Source organism: Moschus berezovskii, chromosome 27, assembly GCF_049115385.1.
Source record: "Moschus berezovskii isolate FMDL1 chromosome 27, NW_MosBer_1.0, whole genome shotgun sequence".
Classification (NCBI taxonomy): domain Eukaryota; kingdom Metazoa; phylum Chordata; class Mammalia; order Artiodactyla; family Moschidae; genus Moschus; species Moschus berezovskii.
This window is the reverse complement of record NC_142486.1, coordinates 25,050,182-25,066,526: the sequence shown is the minus strand read 5'-3', so window position 1 is coordinate 25,066,526 and position 16,345 is coordinate 25,050,182. Positions and strand designations below refer to the sequence as shown.

Sequence of the window (16,345 nt, the reverse complement as noted above, 5' to 3'; positions counted from 1 at the left end):
GGCTGCACATTAGAATCACTTGGGAGCTTTAAGAAATCCTGTTTTCCAAGCTGAACACTGGAGCTGCTCAATCAGAATCCCAGGCACTGTTATTTCACAGAATTCCCCAGGTTATTCTGAAGCTAAGAACCCCTGGTTTGTAGAACGCTTATTCCATTCAGAGGGTAGTACAGATTGTGGATTTCACGAGCCCAGTGTACCCCCGGCTTGTGTCGGTGCAGCACCTGGGGCCCTTGCTTAAAATGCTGATTCCCTGGTGCCTCCAGGAGTGGTTTTGACCAGCAGGTTTGGAGAGGAGCAGGGACTCTGTTTTTAATACATACCATGGGGTGTCTGATTTTTATTAGTTTAGGAAACTGCAGCAAAGCTTTAAAAAAATAGCTGTGGAATCTTCAAAATAGTGACTTCAACTTATAACATTATATGACTTTAACTTTGGATTAAAAAAACCTTATATTCTGTGACACCAGCTTGGGAGACAAAATCAACGCAGTGTTGGGAATCGCCAGCTGTGTTTAATTTGAAATCTTCTGTTTGAATTCCCTCTCCCTCCCTCCTCACCACGGGCAGTAACTCATCTCTGAGGGGCTCTGGTAGAGACTCAGGAGATGTCACATCCCTAGGAACCAAGCGCTGTGTACTGTAAACAGTCTCTAAGATTCAGAGCTGTTTGTTTTTTTCCAAGCCCTGAAGTCTCATGGGGTAATTGTTTAAGTTGGAGCTCTCATAAAGGGCATGTGGAAAACATAAAGCAAGGTGTCAGGAAATGGAGTTCTGTGTATACACAAATGCCACACTTGGTGTCAATGCTATTGTTTTCACAGCTTACGTTCCCCTCACCTCCAACCCCCAGATGACATTTGGGCTATGAGAGGTTGCTGCACAAATTGGAGACATTATTTACCTTTAATTATATGATGCTGAAGAGAAACTTCATAAATCTAATAATTTAGATATTGGGTAACAAAGCCAAACTGCTTAGAACATATGTCAGTCTACATCTTGATAAGATGAACTTTCTAGCCATTTACTGCACATTGAAAGTGCATACATATGAAAGGACTCTTTCTAAATGTCCAAATAGTTTTGGTTTTTACATGACATTTTTTATCACTGATAAACTATGGCAAGGTTATCTAGTTCCTTATCCAGACTTTGAATCTGTAAAGACTTCAGGGTATTTGAATTCTTCAAAGTAGAGATAGATTTTTGTTTTTGATTATACTAGATGACTTCATCTGGGGTGTTCGGGGCCACGTTGTGTGGCTGTAATCTTCTGTTTTGAATCCTGAGCATGTCAATGGCCTTCTGGCGTAGGTGATGGTGGAGGGACTGAGCAATTTCCTGCAAACCCAAAATGTTCCTGGTATTGCAGAGCACAGTTCCAGAGAAACATGTAACTCTTTGAAACTTGTCAAGTTTCCTTTTAGAAGGAAATTTAAGAGTGAGTATAAATAATAGATGTTAGTTTAAGAAGCCCTGGAGGTTTACCTATGGGGTCATTTCATAGAAAAGAACATTTAAGAATCAAGACTATTCTGAAATAAATCAGAGGAGACCATACTGAAAAGATGGAGTCACCTCCAAGGATGCTGGTTGACTTTCCTGGTGACTCCATACTGATCCTAGTTTAGACCCTCTGGATAAGATTCCTGAGTTGTGGCTTTTCTGGAGGGAGGTGATGGTGCCTTTCCTTAAGAGACTCTGTTATGAGCAGAGTCAACTCCCTTTGTCAAAAGCACAGTGGTATTTCTTGTAATTATACCTCCAGAGATTAGCACCAGGCCTGGCCCATTGTAAAAACCTGAACTTGTCTGTAGAAATCCTTTACTTTCCAGGCTTGGAGTGTTTCTACCCAGTCAGACATGACAGAGTGACTTTTCTCTTCTCTTTTTCTAGTGCTCAAAGCTTCTTTCGGACACAAGCGTTATTCAGTTCTACCCAAGCAAATTTGTCCTTATCACTGACATACTCGATACATTTGGTAAGAACGAGTTTTATTCATCTTAAATCTAAGAAGTAGTTTGTTTTGCCAGAAGTTGGATGGTCGAGTTGCTTTAAAATAGGTTCTGTTGTGGTTTCATTTTTGAGGTAAGTCATGAGGGAAATCAAAACCCTCACCCTTACCCTTGCTCCCCTGCTCATTAATAAGAGTGCTGTTTTTGAAAGAATTTTATTTTATTTTATTTTATTTTTTTTTTTTGGGTAAAAGCAAAGATAGCTTTATTGGGAAAGTTGACAATCCTGGTGAGAAGCTGGACTCATGTTCCAAAGAACCAAATCCCCATTGCTGATCAGAAGGCAAGAGATTTTAAAGGGGAATTTCAAGAATACACAGGTGGGGAGGGGTGGCTACATGCAGAGGAGTACAGTCATCTCTGACAGTCATCTTGAAATTGTTCATGGGTGATTCGACCAGTGTCATCTTGGTTGTTTTAAGTACAGTTAATCTTCAGTTCCAGGGTCAATTTGTTCCTATTTCCTTGAGATGAACTCTCAGAATTGTGTAAGATGGAGCAGCTTATGTTGTGCCTATAGTTTGGTCATGATGTAATCAACTTCTTCCAACTGATAGGGGCTCCAATATTAAAGGATATGGCTCAGAAAATGATCTGTAGCCCTTAAATGCTAAGTCGCTTCAGTCATGTTGGACTCTTTGACCTCATGAACTATAGCCTGCCAGGTTCCTCTATCCAAGGGATTCTCCAGGCAAGAATATTGGGGTGGATTGCCATACCCTTCCCCAAGAATTTTATTTTTTTAGCTTAATTTTTATTGGAGTATAGCTGCTTCACAATGTTGTGCTTGTTTCTGCCGTGCAGCAAAGCAATCAGCTACATATAGACATGTATCCACTCTTTCCCAGATTTCCTTCCTATGTAAGTCACCATGGAGCAGTGAGGAGAGGCCCTGCGCTGCACGGCAGGTTCTCATTAGCGGTCTGTTTTATATATCGGGGTGTGTGTGTACATGTGCGCATGTGCGTGCTTATGCACTCATTTGCTCAGTTGTGTCTGACTCCTTGTGACCCCGTGGATGGACTGTAGCCGGCCCGGCTTCTCTGCCCAGGTCATTTCCCAGGCAAGAATACTGGAGTGGGTTGCCATTTCCTTCTCCAGAAAGAATTTTAAATTACTTGTTTCTCACCTTCTGATAGGCTCGTAAGGTGAGTGAGTGAAATGAGGCGGGCTGGGGAGCACACATCCTGTCCAGGCCTTGATCCATTGCCATCCAGTTCCAGATCCAGTCTGGAACCCACTTTGTTCAGAACTCAGCCCGACATCTCTTCCCAGCCCTTCCCTACCCATGCTGGGTTTCTGTCCTACGGAACGGTGGTACCATGCACCCTGTTGCCCACTCTGGAAATCTGAGCATCTTCTCACCGTGCCCCACGTACAGCCCATCACCAAGTTCTTCTCTTCAGCCTCCTCAGTTTCTCCCCAGGACTCCATTTTTCTGTCTTCTCTTTTGCAACCTTAGTCTAAGGCGCCAGTCTCTGCCCCGTGGATGACGGCTGCAGCTCCTCTGAGGTCTCCCTGCATCCTTGTGGCTGCCCTTTGTCTCATGCTCAACCCCTCAAGCCAAATGATCTTTGGGAGCCCAGCGGAGAGATCTAGACGGAAGAGATTAACCAGGAGTCCCTTGGAGAAACAGGAGGTCTCCATGTTTCATGATGGCCAAGACATCATGCCATTAGCAGTTTGCCCAGACCATGCAGCCTGTGGGCCGTATGTGACATTCAGCAGTGAGGTACCCTGCAAGAACTAGGAGACGGTCTCCTTCTGAGATCTGAATGCAGAGGAGTTTGGCACATAACCTTAGCTGTCTTGCCAGTGGGCTCCAAACCTGGCAAGTCTAGCTTGTAACCCATTGAAAGGTGTTAGGAAGCAAAATGTCATTCAGAGAGACCGTATATTTCTGTGTAGGAGACTGAGGACTGAGTGTGTTAACTGGAATAAGTGACAGAGAAACCAGCTCATCCTAGTCTTGGAGAAGGAAGGGTATTTATTGGCTTATGTTGAAATGTCCAGGGCTCATTTCTGGCTTCAGGTGCAGCTGGATTCAAGAACTCAACCAATATCTTCAGAACTGTGGCTTTTGCTAGTGCTTTTTCTTGGGTTGACTTCATTTTCAAGCTCCACAAGGTGTCCCCAGCTTCTATCAGCTTTGCTGCTAGTAGTCCCTGGAGAACGAAGGAAATTCTGTCTACACTTTCCAGCAGAAGTCTTGGAGTTCATCTCATTGGTCTGGCTTGGATCACTCGTCAGTCCCTGAGCCAGTTATAGACTCTGGAGGAGGGAATATGCAGATAAATCTAGAGCTGGGATACCCCAAAGAAGAAAGGTTGATGTTCTTTCCAGAAGAAAAGGGAATGGGAGCTAACTGAGCCAGGAAGAGACATCTAGGATCTTTGGGTTCAGATGACCCAGGGGGTGGTGTCAGGCGCTCTGCTGGGCGCTGAGGATGTCAGCAAATAGGAAACAAAAATCCAGGCATCTGTGGGCTGTGCCACAAAGAGGAGATTCACAGAATACATAAGTAAACCTGACTGTTTACTTATGCTGCTATGGAGGGAAAAAACCCCAAATCAGAGCAGTGGGTGGGGGTGGGCTACACTTTTAAATAGGGTGGTTGGAGGAGGCCTCGCTGAGAAGTTGATGTGTGAGCAAGTACTTGAAGTACGTGAGAGATGAACCACATGCTGGCACCGTGGGGCCAGTTAGGACCAAGGAGCAGCCAGTGCAAAGGCCCTGGGGTAGGAGCAGTTCTGGCAGGTTTGGAGGACTGAGGCCAGGGTGGCTGCAGGCGGTGTGGAGTGGTGGTGAGTGGGGATGGAGACATGGCCAGAAACCTGGTGGGCCATATAGGCCATTGAGACAACTTGGGCTTTCACCTGGAGGCAATGAGGAGCCACGGGGCTGTTACGCAGAGTAAGTACAAGTTCTGATTTAGGTTTTAATGTGCTTCCTCTGACTGCTGTGTTGAGACTAGATTGTGGGGCAAGGGCGGAGCAAAGGGCCCAGTTGTGAGTCCAATGCAACATTTCAGGTAAAAAATGAGGGTGGCAGGGACTTGGGGAGGCAGTGGGGATGGGCGGGGGGAGTGATCCAGAACAGACGGGTGCTTTAGGCTCTCAGAATAGACATCAATTACACATCCCTTGGGCCTCAGCTTGTCTACATGTGCAGCTTGCCTTCAGGGAGTGAGGGTGTCAGTCAGCCAGAGAGGCTGGTGGCTGTGTCTGTTTCTCCTGATGGTTCTGTTCTCACGGCGAATTGACACATTGACCTTCTGGTTTCCCTCGCCAGCCTCCTGCAAGTCTCTTTTTGCCTGAGTCAGCATCCCTGGGCGAGACTAGTTCCAAGAGGCTGCTGAGCCCGCAAACCCAGCCAGATCCAGACATTAACCCTGTGAGAATTTGGGGCAGTCATTCTGTCAGCCTCTGTAGTGGCAGCCCAACCCCATACCTCAGCCAGCAGGACTGAAGTATGGTGTAGATGCCTGCTGTTCTTGCTGTATCCTAGGAATTAGCTGGGCTGGGGGTTGAGAATAACGGTGAGAAATCCTCAGCAAATAAGGGTTTTCTTTGGGCCTGACTGTTTTAGGTTCTTCAGTGATACTCAGTCACGCCGTCTTTGTAACAGCTCTATGAAGTAGGGTCTGTGATTATCCCGGAGAAGTCAATGGCAACCCGCTCCAGTACCCTTGCCTGGAAAATCCCTGGTAGGCTGCAGTCCATGGGGTTGCGAGTCGGACACGACTGAAGCGACTTAGCAGCAGCAGCTATAATTATCCTCACTTCACAGATGAAGAGGTTGAGGCGCAAGGACATAAAAGCTCATCCACTTCCCCAGGGTAATGAGTGGCAGAGCTGGGGCTCAGATTGAGTTCTTTCTGAGCTGTCAGAGCACCTGCTTTATCGCTCTTCAGTTCAGTTCAGTTCAGTTCAGTCGCTCCGTCGTGTCTGACTCTTTGCGACCCCATGAACTGCAGCACGCCAGGCCTCCCTGTCCATCACCAACTCCCGGAGTTCACTCAAACCTATGTCCATCACTTGGCTTATGGGGGAAATTCTCTCTGTGAAAACTACGAGTGCATGTAGCCTTGACCCAGCAACTCACCTCTGGGAATTCATCCCAGCAACCCGAGTGGCCATCCAGAGGGGACCATTTAAACAGAAGATGACACGTCTGTGCACTGCAGCACCAGGAAAAGGAGTTAAGCTGTGCTGTGTTCCGGTGTGGAAAGCACCCAGGTTATGTCATTGGGTGAAAAACTCAAGATGCAGAACAGCTATGAGAGTATGTTCCATTTTGTGTAAGAAAGGAGGGAAAGTTAGAACACTTGCTTGTTGTCGCTTGTGTTTGCCTAAAGAAACATTAGGGGGATACTCAAGAAACTAGTCGGAGAAGGCAGTGGCAAGCCACTCCAGTACTCTTGCCTAGAAAATCCCATGGATGGAGGAGCCTGGTAGGCTGCAGTCCATGGGGTCGCTAAGGGTCGGACACGACTGAGTGACTTCACTTTCACTTTTCACTTTCACACATTGGAGAAGGAAATGGCAACCCACTCCAGTGTTCTTGCCTGGAGAATCCCAGGGAAGGGGGAGCCTGGTGGGCTTCTGTCTATGGGGTCACATAGAGTCGGACACGACTGAAGTGACTTAACAGCAGCAGCAGCAGCAAGAAGCTAGTAAAAGTGTCTCTCCGCCCCGGCCCGCCCCAAACGAGGGTGGTCCAGGCAATAGTAGCCTTTTTGAATTTGGAATGGGAGGGGCTGAGACAGAAGCGTCATTCGCTACCTCCTGTAGCCTTTTTGAATTTGGAATGGTGGGCATGTTTCACCTATTCAAAGGGTTCCTGGAGGTACCCTTGTCCGATCTGTTATGAACAGCTTTCCTCAGGCCTGTGAGGCAGCCTGCGTGTTCAGGGATCAGAGGATACTGTGTTAAGCTTTGGGGCTAGAGAGCCGATCTCACCTTTTACAAAGGGCGTGGGACTGGCCTTGCTTGAGTGGCAGCTCAGAGTGCTGAGGTCCACTGTGTATGTGTCACTGTTACCCTCAGCTCCACAGGAACACGTGCTGCTGTTGGGGGGCAGGTGGTTTGTGGTGGTGGACGAGGCTGATGGAGCGGGAGCATCTAGCTGGGCAGGGATGCGGGACACCGCCCTGGGCGTCTGCAGTGCGCAGGCCCGGGGGTGCTTTCGCTGGGACTTCCCTGGAGGCGGTGAGCACCGAGCTGGGAGCTGGGCTCTGGTGTCTCTCTGTCTGCGTTCCTTGCCTCTTCTTCAGGGTGGTGTGAACCTGAGCCTCAGTCTCTTCCCTTGTGGAATGGGCAGTGGAACGTCAATTGTGAAGTTCCCACAGCTTCACTTGTGGAACGTCGACCTTGCCTCTGGGAACTTCTGGGGAGAATTTAAATTGGGAGAATGAGCAGGAAACACATGATGTCTGTCCCTCTCTAGGAACTGGAAGGGCCAGTGTCAAAGTAAGGCGCTCAGAAAACGTTAACTCTTGTCGCTGATCTCTTGTATTTCAGTGTCCTTGATTTATAAGAAAGAAAGTGAATCAAGAAAGGAAAGGAGTCTAGGATCAGGTGTTATTTCTCAAAACAGTTGTCCACTAACTTAACAACGATGTTGAAGGTGAAACTCAACAATGATGTTGAAGCTGAAATTCCAATACTTTGGCCACCTGATGTGAAGAGCTGACTCATTTGAAAAGACCCTTGATGCTGGGAAAGATTGAGGGCAGGAGGAGAAGGGGATGACAGATGATAAGATGGTTGGATGGCATCACTGACTCAATGGACATGAGTTTGGGTAAATTCTGGGAGTTGGTGATGGACAGGGAGGCCTGGCGTGCTGTGGTTCTTGGGGTCACAGAGTCGGACACGACTGAGCGACTGAACTGAACTGAAGTTAACAAAGGAAAACAAATGTTCAGCAAGCTCTTTTGGCCAAAAATGGTTTGGTAGTTAAAGGCCCCTTAGAATATGAAGGTGAAATGCAAAAATGTCTTTTTTTTTTTAAAGAAGGCCGGTTTTGGAGAGATGGTAAGCTTTTTGTGGAGCAGCAGAGGCATTAGGTTCTCTGAAGTCAGGTCCACATACCTGAGGGGGTGTGAGAAGTCACACGGCTGCCCAGTGTGGCCTGCTGTGCTGTGCGCATGCAGTCCCAGCGCTCGGAGTTATGTGCGCATCTCAGGAGGCCTCTCGGCATCAGGTGTGGCTGCCTTGGAGAGCCTGTGACTGCTGGTAACCAAATGCCAGGAGGTCAACGGCAGGTAGCTATGAGAACCGGGGCTCGATCCTGTGGCTTCCTGGGAACTTCTAAATTGAATCCATGGTTTGGGGCCATGGTTCTCATCTTCAGTTACATACCTGGAGAGCTTTAAGAACCCTTCCAATGGTCAAGCTGTGCCCCAGACCATTTACATTAGAACCTCTGAGGACAGACTCCACACCAGCATATTTTCAAGTGCCTTAGGGGCTTCCCTGGTGGCTCAGTGGTAAAGAATCCGCCTGCAGTGCAGAAGATTCGGGACAGTTGGGTTCAGTCCCTGGGTTGGGAAGATCCCCTGGAGAAGGAAATGGCAACCCACTCCAGTATTCTTATCTGGAGAATTCCATGGACAGAGGAGCCTGGTGGGCTACAGTCCGTGGGGTTGCAAAGAGTTGGACACAACTAAGTGACTAACACTTTTACTTTCAGCCTATCAGATATGCCTGCTAGTGTTGGGAGTCTCCTGTGGAGACCTCAGAGGAGGTGGCTCGCCTCGGGGATGAGTACTGGCTGCAACAGTTCTGGAAGGTGCCCCTTGGCATAAGCCCTCTTGGAGGTTGCCAGTGACCCCACCTTAGAGCCCGTAGATCCCAGGCCCTGCTTGTTTCTTTTTTTGAAGTATGACTGACCTGTGTTAGTTCCTGTTATATAACATAGTGATTTCAAAATGATCACCACAATAAGTCATTAGTATTTGTCATGATATAAAGATAATACATAGTTATTGACTATATTCCCCGTAACTACATTTCATACCCGTGACTCATTTATCTCCCTCACTGTTTCTTTCCTTCCTCTCCTTCCTGGCAACCACCTGTTTGTTCTTTGTATCTATTACTCTCTGTTATGTTTTTTTGTTTGTTTGTTTTTAGATTTCACATACAAGTGAAATCATATAAGTGAAAGACAGTACTTGTCTTTCTCTGACTTATTTTACTTGGCATAAGTGAAGGATCACTTTTCTGCCTCTTCATAGAAAGTGTTCAGTTGCCCGTTTTAATTAAAATCTAAAAGAATCATGGCTTAAAAATTTGACCCACTAGGTGGCAGCATACTCCCACAAGTTGAAGCTCATCCTGGCGCTGTCACCATCTCTGTCCCTAATTAAGAAATGTTGATTTAGTGTTTGCACCTGAAGGGCATGATGCTGACACCATGTGTCCTTTTCTCCCCAGGGAAGCTGGTGTACGAGCGTATCTTTTCCATGTGTGTGGATCACCGCAGTGTCTTACCAGGTAACGTCGTAGCGGTTCCAACGGGTTTCATTCTGTCCTCAAGTCAGGGTTAGAAGGTTTATATCAAGTCAGGATTTACTGAGACCTGAAATTTTTTGTGTGTTAAAAGTTAAAGAAACACTGTTACAGTTTTCTGATCTTCTCAGTCTGCAAAGCAGATTTTTTTCCAACAGCCCAGCTAGGGATTTGAGCAAGTAATTTGAATCTGCAGGAATGAAAAGGTCCTATGATTAGATTCAACTGAACTTTTATACCAACTTAAATTTCTCTGCTGCTTGACATTTTAATATTTTTCCTATATATCTTTCCTAAGCTAATTTTATATTAAAGAACAATGTCAAATAAATCAATAATAACAGATGCTTTGAATCTACAGTATATGCCCAAGTGATGTTTGCATTAAATTTATTGCTGCTCAATTTTAAACTCTCAGGAGGTTATAATGGGACAATGAGATCACAAATTTATTTTGTCACATAAATGAAAGATGACAATGAGTCTAGCAGTATGGGACTCTCAGCAACAGCATCCAGTCTCTCTTACTCCTCCTTCTGAGTTCCTAGCACTGCTGGGAGGAAGCGCGCTCATCTGTTCAAGTTAGAACAACAGGCTGTCTTCACTTTCACCCCACCTCCTCCTGCTCCTGCTTCCCTGGAGGTGAAGAGATGGCACCAGACAGACCTGTGATTTGACTTTTCTTTCTGTCTGTTAACCTGTCTTGTCTTTCTGGGTTTCTCTTCGTCTTTCTCTGTGTCTCTTTTTCTTTTGCTGTTTCTTTCATTTTCTCTTTTTTTCTCTCTTCTCTGTTTCCTTCATTTCCTTCCTTCCATCATCTTTGTTGTTAGAACTAGTTAATATGCACATTTCTCAGAAAGCAAGACAGAACTCTACAGACCTTTAGGGCTAGAAAAGCTCTTTGGAATCACCTCGTCTCATTCAGTGGGAAAGAGCCGGGAGCGTGGCACAGCCCTGCCACCAGCAAGTGAGAGCCCGGCTCTAAGTGCGGGACCTACACCATCCATTATGCTGGCCACTTGGTCACATGAGGCTCTTGCGCACTAGAAATTGACCAGTCCAAACTGAGATATGCTGTGAGTATTAAAAAAAAAAAGAAGTTGGATTTCAGAGGCTTAATGCAAATAAGAGACCATGAAGTATCTCCTGATTTTTAAGTTTGCATGTTTACATATTGAAATGATATTTAGATGAATTAGATTAAATGAAGTCTATTTTAAAATGACACGTTTTTGTTTTAGCTCTTTGAATGGGGCTCACATGGTATTTCCATTGAATAGCACTGCACTGCACCCTCCCTTCCACCACAGTCCCACTTGCAATGGTTTTTAACAGCTCCTCACACATTCTAGGCTTCTCAGGACTGGGAGGCAGGGGCCAGCCTGTTGGGAAGGCCTTCTCTGTCAGCTTAAGGATTTGGCAGATCTGGTGCACTTATTTTACATTTGCCAGTGTTTCTTCCATGTGTTATATCAGCAGCAGTAAACTCCCAGCCCGCAAGCAGAATTAAACCCAGTTAGGTGTTTTCTTTGGCTACAAGAGTATTTTTTTAAATGCTATTTGGTATAGTTTCTACTTCTTTCTATTGTTGTATACCTGAGTCGGACACGACTGAAGTGACTTAGCAGTAGCAGTAGCAGCAATTCAGTTCAGTTCATTCGCTCAGTCGTGTCCGACTCTCTGCGACCCCATGAATCACAGCACGCCAGGCCTCCCTGTCCATCACCAACTCCCGGAATTCACTCAAACTCATGTCCACAGAGTCCACAGAGCCATCCAGCCATCTCATTCTCTGTCGTCCCCTTCTCCTCCCGCCCCCAACCTTTCCCAGCATCAGAGTCTTTTCCAGTGAGTCAACTTGTCGCATGAGGTGGCCAAAGTATTGCAGTTTCAGCTTTAGCATCAGTCCTTCCAATGAACACCCAGGATTGATCTCCTTTAGAATGGACTGGTTGGATCTCCTTGCAGTATAAGGGACTCTCAAGAGTCTTCTCCAACACCACAGTTCAAAAGCATTGATTCCTCGGCGATCAGCTTTCTTCAAGTCCAACTCTCACATCCATACATGACCACAGGAAAAACCATTGCCTTGACTAGACGGACCTTGGTTGGCAAAGTAATGTCTCTGCTTTTTAATATACTATCAAGGTTGGTCATAACTTTCCTTCCAAGGAGTAAGCGTCTTTTAATTTCATGGCTGCAATCAGCATCTGCAGTGATTTTGGAGCCCCAAAAAATAAAGTCTGACACTGTTTCCACTGTTTCCCCATCTATTTCCCATGAAGTGATGGGACCAGATGCCATGATCTTTGTTTTCTGAATGTTGAGCTTCAAGCCAACCTTTTCACTCTCCTCTTTCACTTTCATCAAGAGGCTTTTGAGTTCCTCTTCACTTTCTGCCATAAGGGTAGTGTCATCTGCATATCTGAGGTTATTGATATTTCTCCCGGCAGTCTTGATTTCAGCTTGTGCTTCTTCCAGCCCAGCGTTTCTCATGATGTACTCTGCATATAAGTTAAATAAGCAAGGTGACAATATACAACCTTGACGTACTCCTTTTCCTATTTGGAACCAGTCTGTTGTTCCATGTACAGTTCTGACTGTTGCTTCCTGACCTGCATACAGGTTTCTCAAGAGGCAGGTCAGGTGGTCTGGGATTCCCATCTCTTTCAGAATGTTCCACAGTTTATTGTGATCGACACAGTCAAAGGCTTTGGCATAGTCAATGAAGCAGAAATAGATGTTTTTCTGGAACTCTCTTGCTTTCTCCATGATCCAGCGGGTGTTGGCAATTTGATCTCTGGTGCCTCTGCCTTTTCTAAAACCTGCTTGAACATCTGGGAGTTCACGGTTCACATACTGCTGAAGCCTGGCTTGGAGAATTTTGAGCATGACTTTACTAGCGTGTGAGATGAGTGCAATTGTGCGGTAGTTTGAGCATTCTTTGGCATTGCCTTTCTTTGGGATTGGAATGAAGACTGACCTCTTCCAGTCCTGTGGCCACTGCTGAGTTTTCCAAATCTGCTGGCATATTGAGTGCAGCACTTTCACAGCATCATCTTTCAAGACTTGAAATAGCTCAACTGGAATTCCATCACCTCCACTAGCTTTGTTCGTAGTGATGCTTTCTAAGGCCCACTTGACTTCACATTCCAAGATGTCTGGCTCTAGGTCAGTGATCACGTTATCGTGACTATCTTTGTTGTGGAGATCTTTTTTGTACAGTTCTTCTGTGTATTCTTGCCACCTCTTCTTAATATCTTCTGCTTCTGTTAGGTCCATACCATTTCTGTCCTTTATCGAGCCCATCTTTGCATGAAATGTTCCCTTGGAATCTCTAATTTTCTTGAAGAGGTCTCTTGTTTTTCCTATTCTGTTGTTTTCCTCTATTTCTTTGCATTGATCACTGAGGAAACTTTTCTTATCTCTCCTTGCTATTCTTTGGAACTCTGCATTCAGATGCTTGTATCTTTCCTTTTCCCCTTTGCTTTTCATTTCTCTTCTTTTCACAGCTATTTGTAAGGCCTCCTCAGACAGCCATTTCGCTCTTTTGCATTTCTTTTCCATGGGGGTGGTCTTGGTCCCTGTCTCCTGTACAATGTCACGAACCTCCGTCCAGAGTTCATCAGGCACTCTTATCAATCAGATCTAGTCCCTTAAATCTATTTCTCACTTCCACTGTATAATCATAAGGGATTTGATTGAGGTCATATCTGAATGGTCTAGTGGTTTTCCCTACTTTCTTCAATTTAAGTCTGAATTTGGCAATAAGGAGTTCATGATCTGAGCCACAGTCAGCTCCTGGTCTTGTTTTTGCTAACTGTATACAGCTTCTCCATCTTTGGCTGCAAAGAATATAATCAATCTGATTTCGGTGTTGACCATCTGGTGATGTCCTCGTGTAGAGTCTTCTCTTGTGTTGTTGGAAGAGGGTGTTTGCTATGACCAGTGAGTTCTCTTGACAAAACTCTTAGCCTTTGCCCTGTCTTTCCGTGCTCCAAGGTCAAATTTGCCTGTTACTCCAGGTGTTTCTTGACTTCCTACTTTTGCATTCCAGTCCCCTATAATGAAAAGGACATCTTTTTTGGGTGTTAGTTCTAAAAGGTCTTGTAGGTCTTCATAGAACCGAATAACTTCGGCTTCTTCAGCATTACTGGTTGGGGCATAGGCTTGGATTACTGTAATATTGAATGGTTTGCCTTGGAAACGAACATAAATCATTTTGTCGTTTTTAAGATTGCATCCAAGTACTGCATTTAGGACTCTTTTGTTGACCATGATGGCTACTCCATTTCTTCTAAGGGATTCCTGCCCACAGTAGTAGATATAATGGTCATCCGAGTTAAATTCACCCATTCCAGTCCATTTTAATTCACTGATTCCTAGAATGTCGACGTTCACTCTTGCCATCTCCTGTTTGACCACTTCCAATTTGCCTTGATTCATGGACCTAACATTCCAGGTTCCTATGCAATATTGCTCTTTACAGCACCGGACCTTGCTTCTATCACTGGTCACATCCACAACTGGGTATTGGTTTTGCTTTTGCTCCATCCCTTTATTCCTTCTATAGTTATTTCTCCACTGAGCTCCAGTAGCATACTGTAACTGATTAGAAATGTTTTATCACCTGCCTGGCTCCTAGGGGCATTTTTGTTCATACCTACTGCAATAATTTTCCTTCCTGTCAGATTTCACTAACTATACAAACAACATTTTAGGGTTAGTTAAGTAAAAACTGGGCTTCCCTGGTGGCTCTAGTGGTAAAAAAAAAAAACACAAAACAAAACCCACCTGTCAAGGGGATGTAAGAGTTGCAGGTTCGATCCCTGGGTTGGGAAGATCCTCTGGAGGAGGGCATGGCAACCCACTCCAGTATTCTTGCCTGGAAAATCTCATGGGCAGAGGGCCTGGTGGGTCCATAGGGTCCCAAAGAGTCCAACACAACTAAAGCAACTTAGTACGAATGCACGCAAGGAAAAATTACTAATAGCTTTCTCCCTACTTGCAGTATCTGTTCCGTCCCTCAGTCGTGTCTGACTCTATGCGACCCCGTGGACTGTAGCCTACCAGGCTTCTCCATCCATGGGATTCTCCAGGCAAGAATACTGGAGTGGGTTACCGTTTCCTTCTCCAGGGGATCTTCCTGACCCAGGGATCGAACCCGGGTCTCCCGCATTGGAGGCAGAAGCTTTAACCTCTGAACCACCAGGGAAGCCCCACTTGCAGTATAAAACTATCAAAGTTCAAAATAAAAGGCTATTTTCATATTCACTTTTAGTTCTTATCTAAATGTGCTAATTAGCATGTTTATTACTAAATTCTTGCCTCCCCAAATACTTGTTTTTTTTTAAGCTTGAATTGGGCTTTTGTTTTCTTGAAAATAATTTCATTTCTCCCCTTCCAGTTAAAATCTTTTATCTGAATGTATCTTCGGTTTCCTAGAACCTGAAAAGGAAAGGGGCAAACTTTTCTCAAAAATGTCTTTAATCTTGGGGACGACTCTGAACAATAATTATAAAGAAAACTTTTGAAATCTACTATGCAGAATTCTGCCTAAAGAAATTATGTATTGAGAGAAGTCTGGTGGCACGTGTACTGATTCTTTCCATTTGAATCAAGTTCAGACTGTGATCTTAGTATTTGAGCCCTTTACCTTCAGGAGCTTTAACTACAGCATAGCTCTTACCAGTTTGGAAAGATACTGATGTCCTTTGGGTTCGCAGAAAGTACATGCTGCTAGATATGGTAATTTCCCGCCAACATTTCTTCCTCCAGCATGTGAGTGAAGAGAGCTTGTACTCTCAGTGTTAAAACAATTTCATTTCCATCTTGGGATGAGTAATTTGGGTTTCCTGTTTTGTGGTTCTCCTCATTAGCCGTGGGCATTCCTGTCTTTGGTTTTCCGTGTGGCTGATACAGCCGCCTCTGGATAAGTGGTGTCCTTAGCTGACCTGGCCTTTTAGGTCATCATATTAAGATGACGTGGCACCCCTATGAGCCCTGTTATGTAAAAAGACATCTCACTGCCAGGATCGAGACTTGACAAATGGAAGAGAACTAGACCCACTGGTCTCCTCCCTTCTCTTAAAATACCCAGAGAAGTTCAGGGTTGAAAGAAGGAGCCCATAAAGGAAAAATAAGTGGGAACTGGAAGAAAATGTCTCGGCTCTTCTTTACATTGAAGCCTCTTCTGAATTAATTTCCAGATTCTAAATTCATTCTCCGTGTGCCAGCCCAGGCGCTGAAGTGTAATTGATGTCATGTCATTCCTTTGCTCAGAGCTCTTCAGGGAGCTTCCGTCACACTTAGAAGAACGCCCAGACCCCTCGCCAAGGCTGCAGCCCCTCATGACCTGGCTGCTTCTCCCCTTCCTCTCGCACCTCTTTGGCTCACTTTCCTGTTCTTTGACCAGACCCACTGGAATGTAAGCTTCATGAGGGCAGGATCTCTCTTATGTGCTGTGCTCTCTTATCTCCCCGGAGCCTAGAATACCATTTCTAGCTGGTTCCTGAGACATTCGTTGTGAGCAGATGAAGTAATGAAATGTACTATTGAGCTTGCCATAACATTTTTTTCTTCCCATTTTGTTTACTTTTTTCTGTAAGATTTTAAAGTCCTGCATAACATAATCCTTTTCCTAAATTATCTCTTGGACTGGAAGGAAAATCTAAAGCCTTTGTATTGCGTATGTGGCTTATCGCATAGCTGGCTGTTGCTGTGTACACGCAGGACAGCTTGCCTTGGTGTGATGCCCCACTCTCCCTGGCAGCCCGATTCCCTGTCATCCCACCCTCTGCCGCACCTCCG

The 16,345-nt window shown here is 45.3% G+C and overlaps 1 protein-coding gene across 4 annotated transcripts in view; it reads left to right on the top strand.

Moving 5' to 3' along the window:
* The window catches only part of VPS35L (VPS35 endosomal protein sorting factor like), a 146,335-nt gene that overhangs the window by 36,262 nt on the left and 93,728 nt on the right, over positions 1-16,345 (top strand). For all 4 annotated transcript variants that reach the window (XM_088833183.1, XM_055409583.2, XM_088833181.1 and 1 more), the window contains exons 8-9: positions 1,900-1,984; positions 9,461-9,520. In XM_088833183.1, the coding sequence (XP_088689309.1) occupies positions 1,900-1,984; positions 9,461-9,520 (145 nt within the window). The remainder of the gene's footprint in view (positions 1-1,899; positions 1,985-9,460; positions 9,521-16,345) is intronic.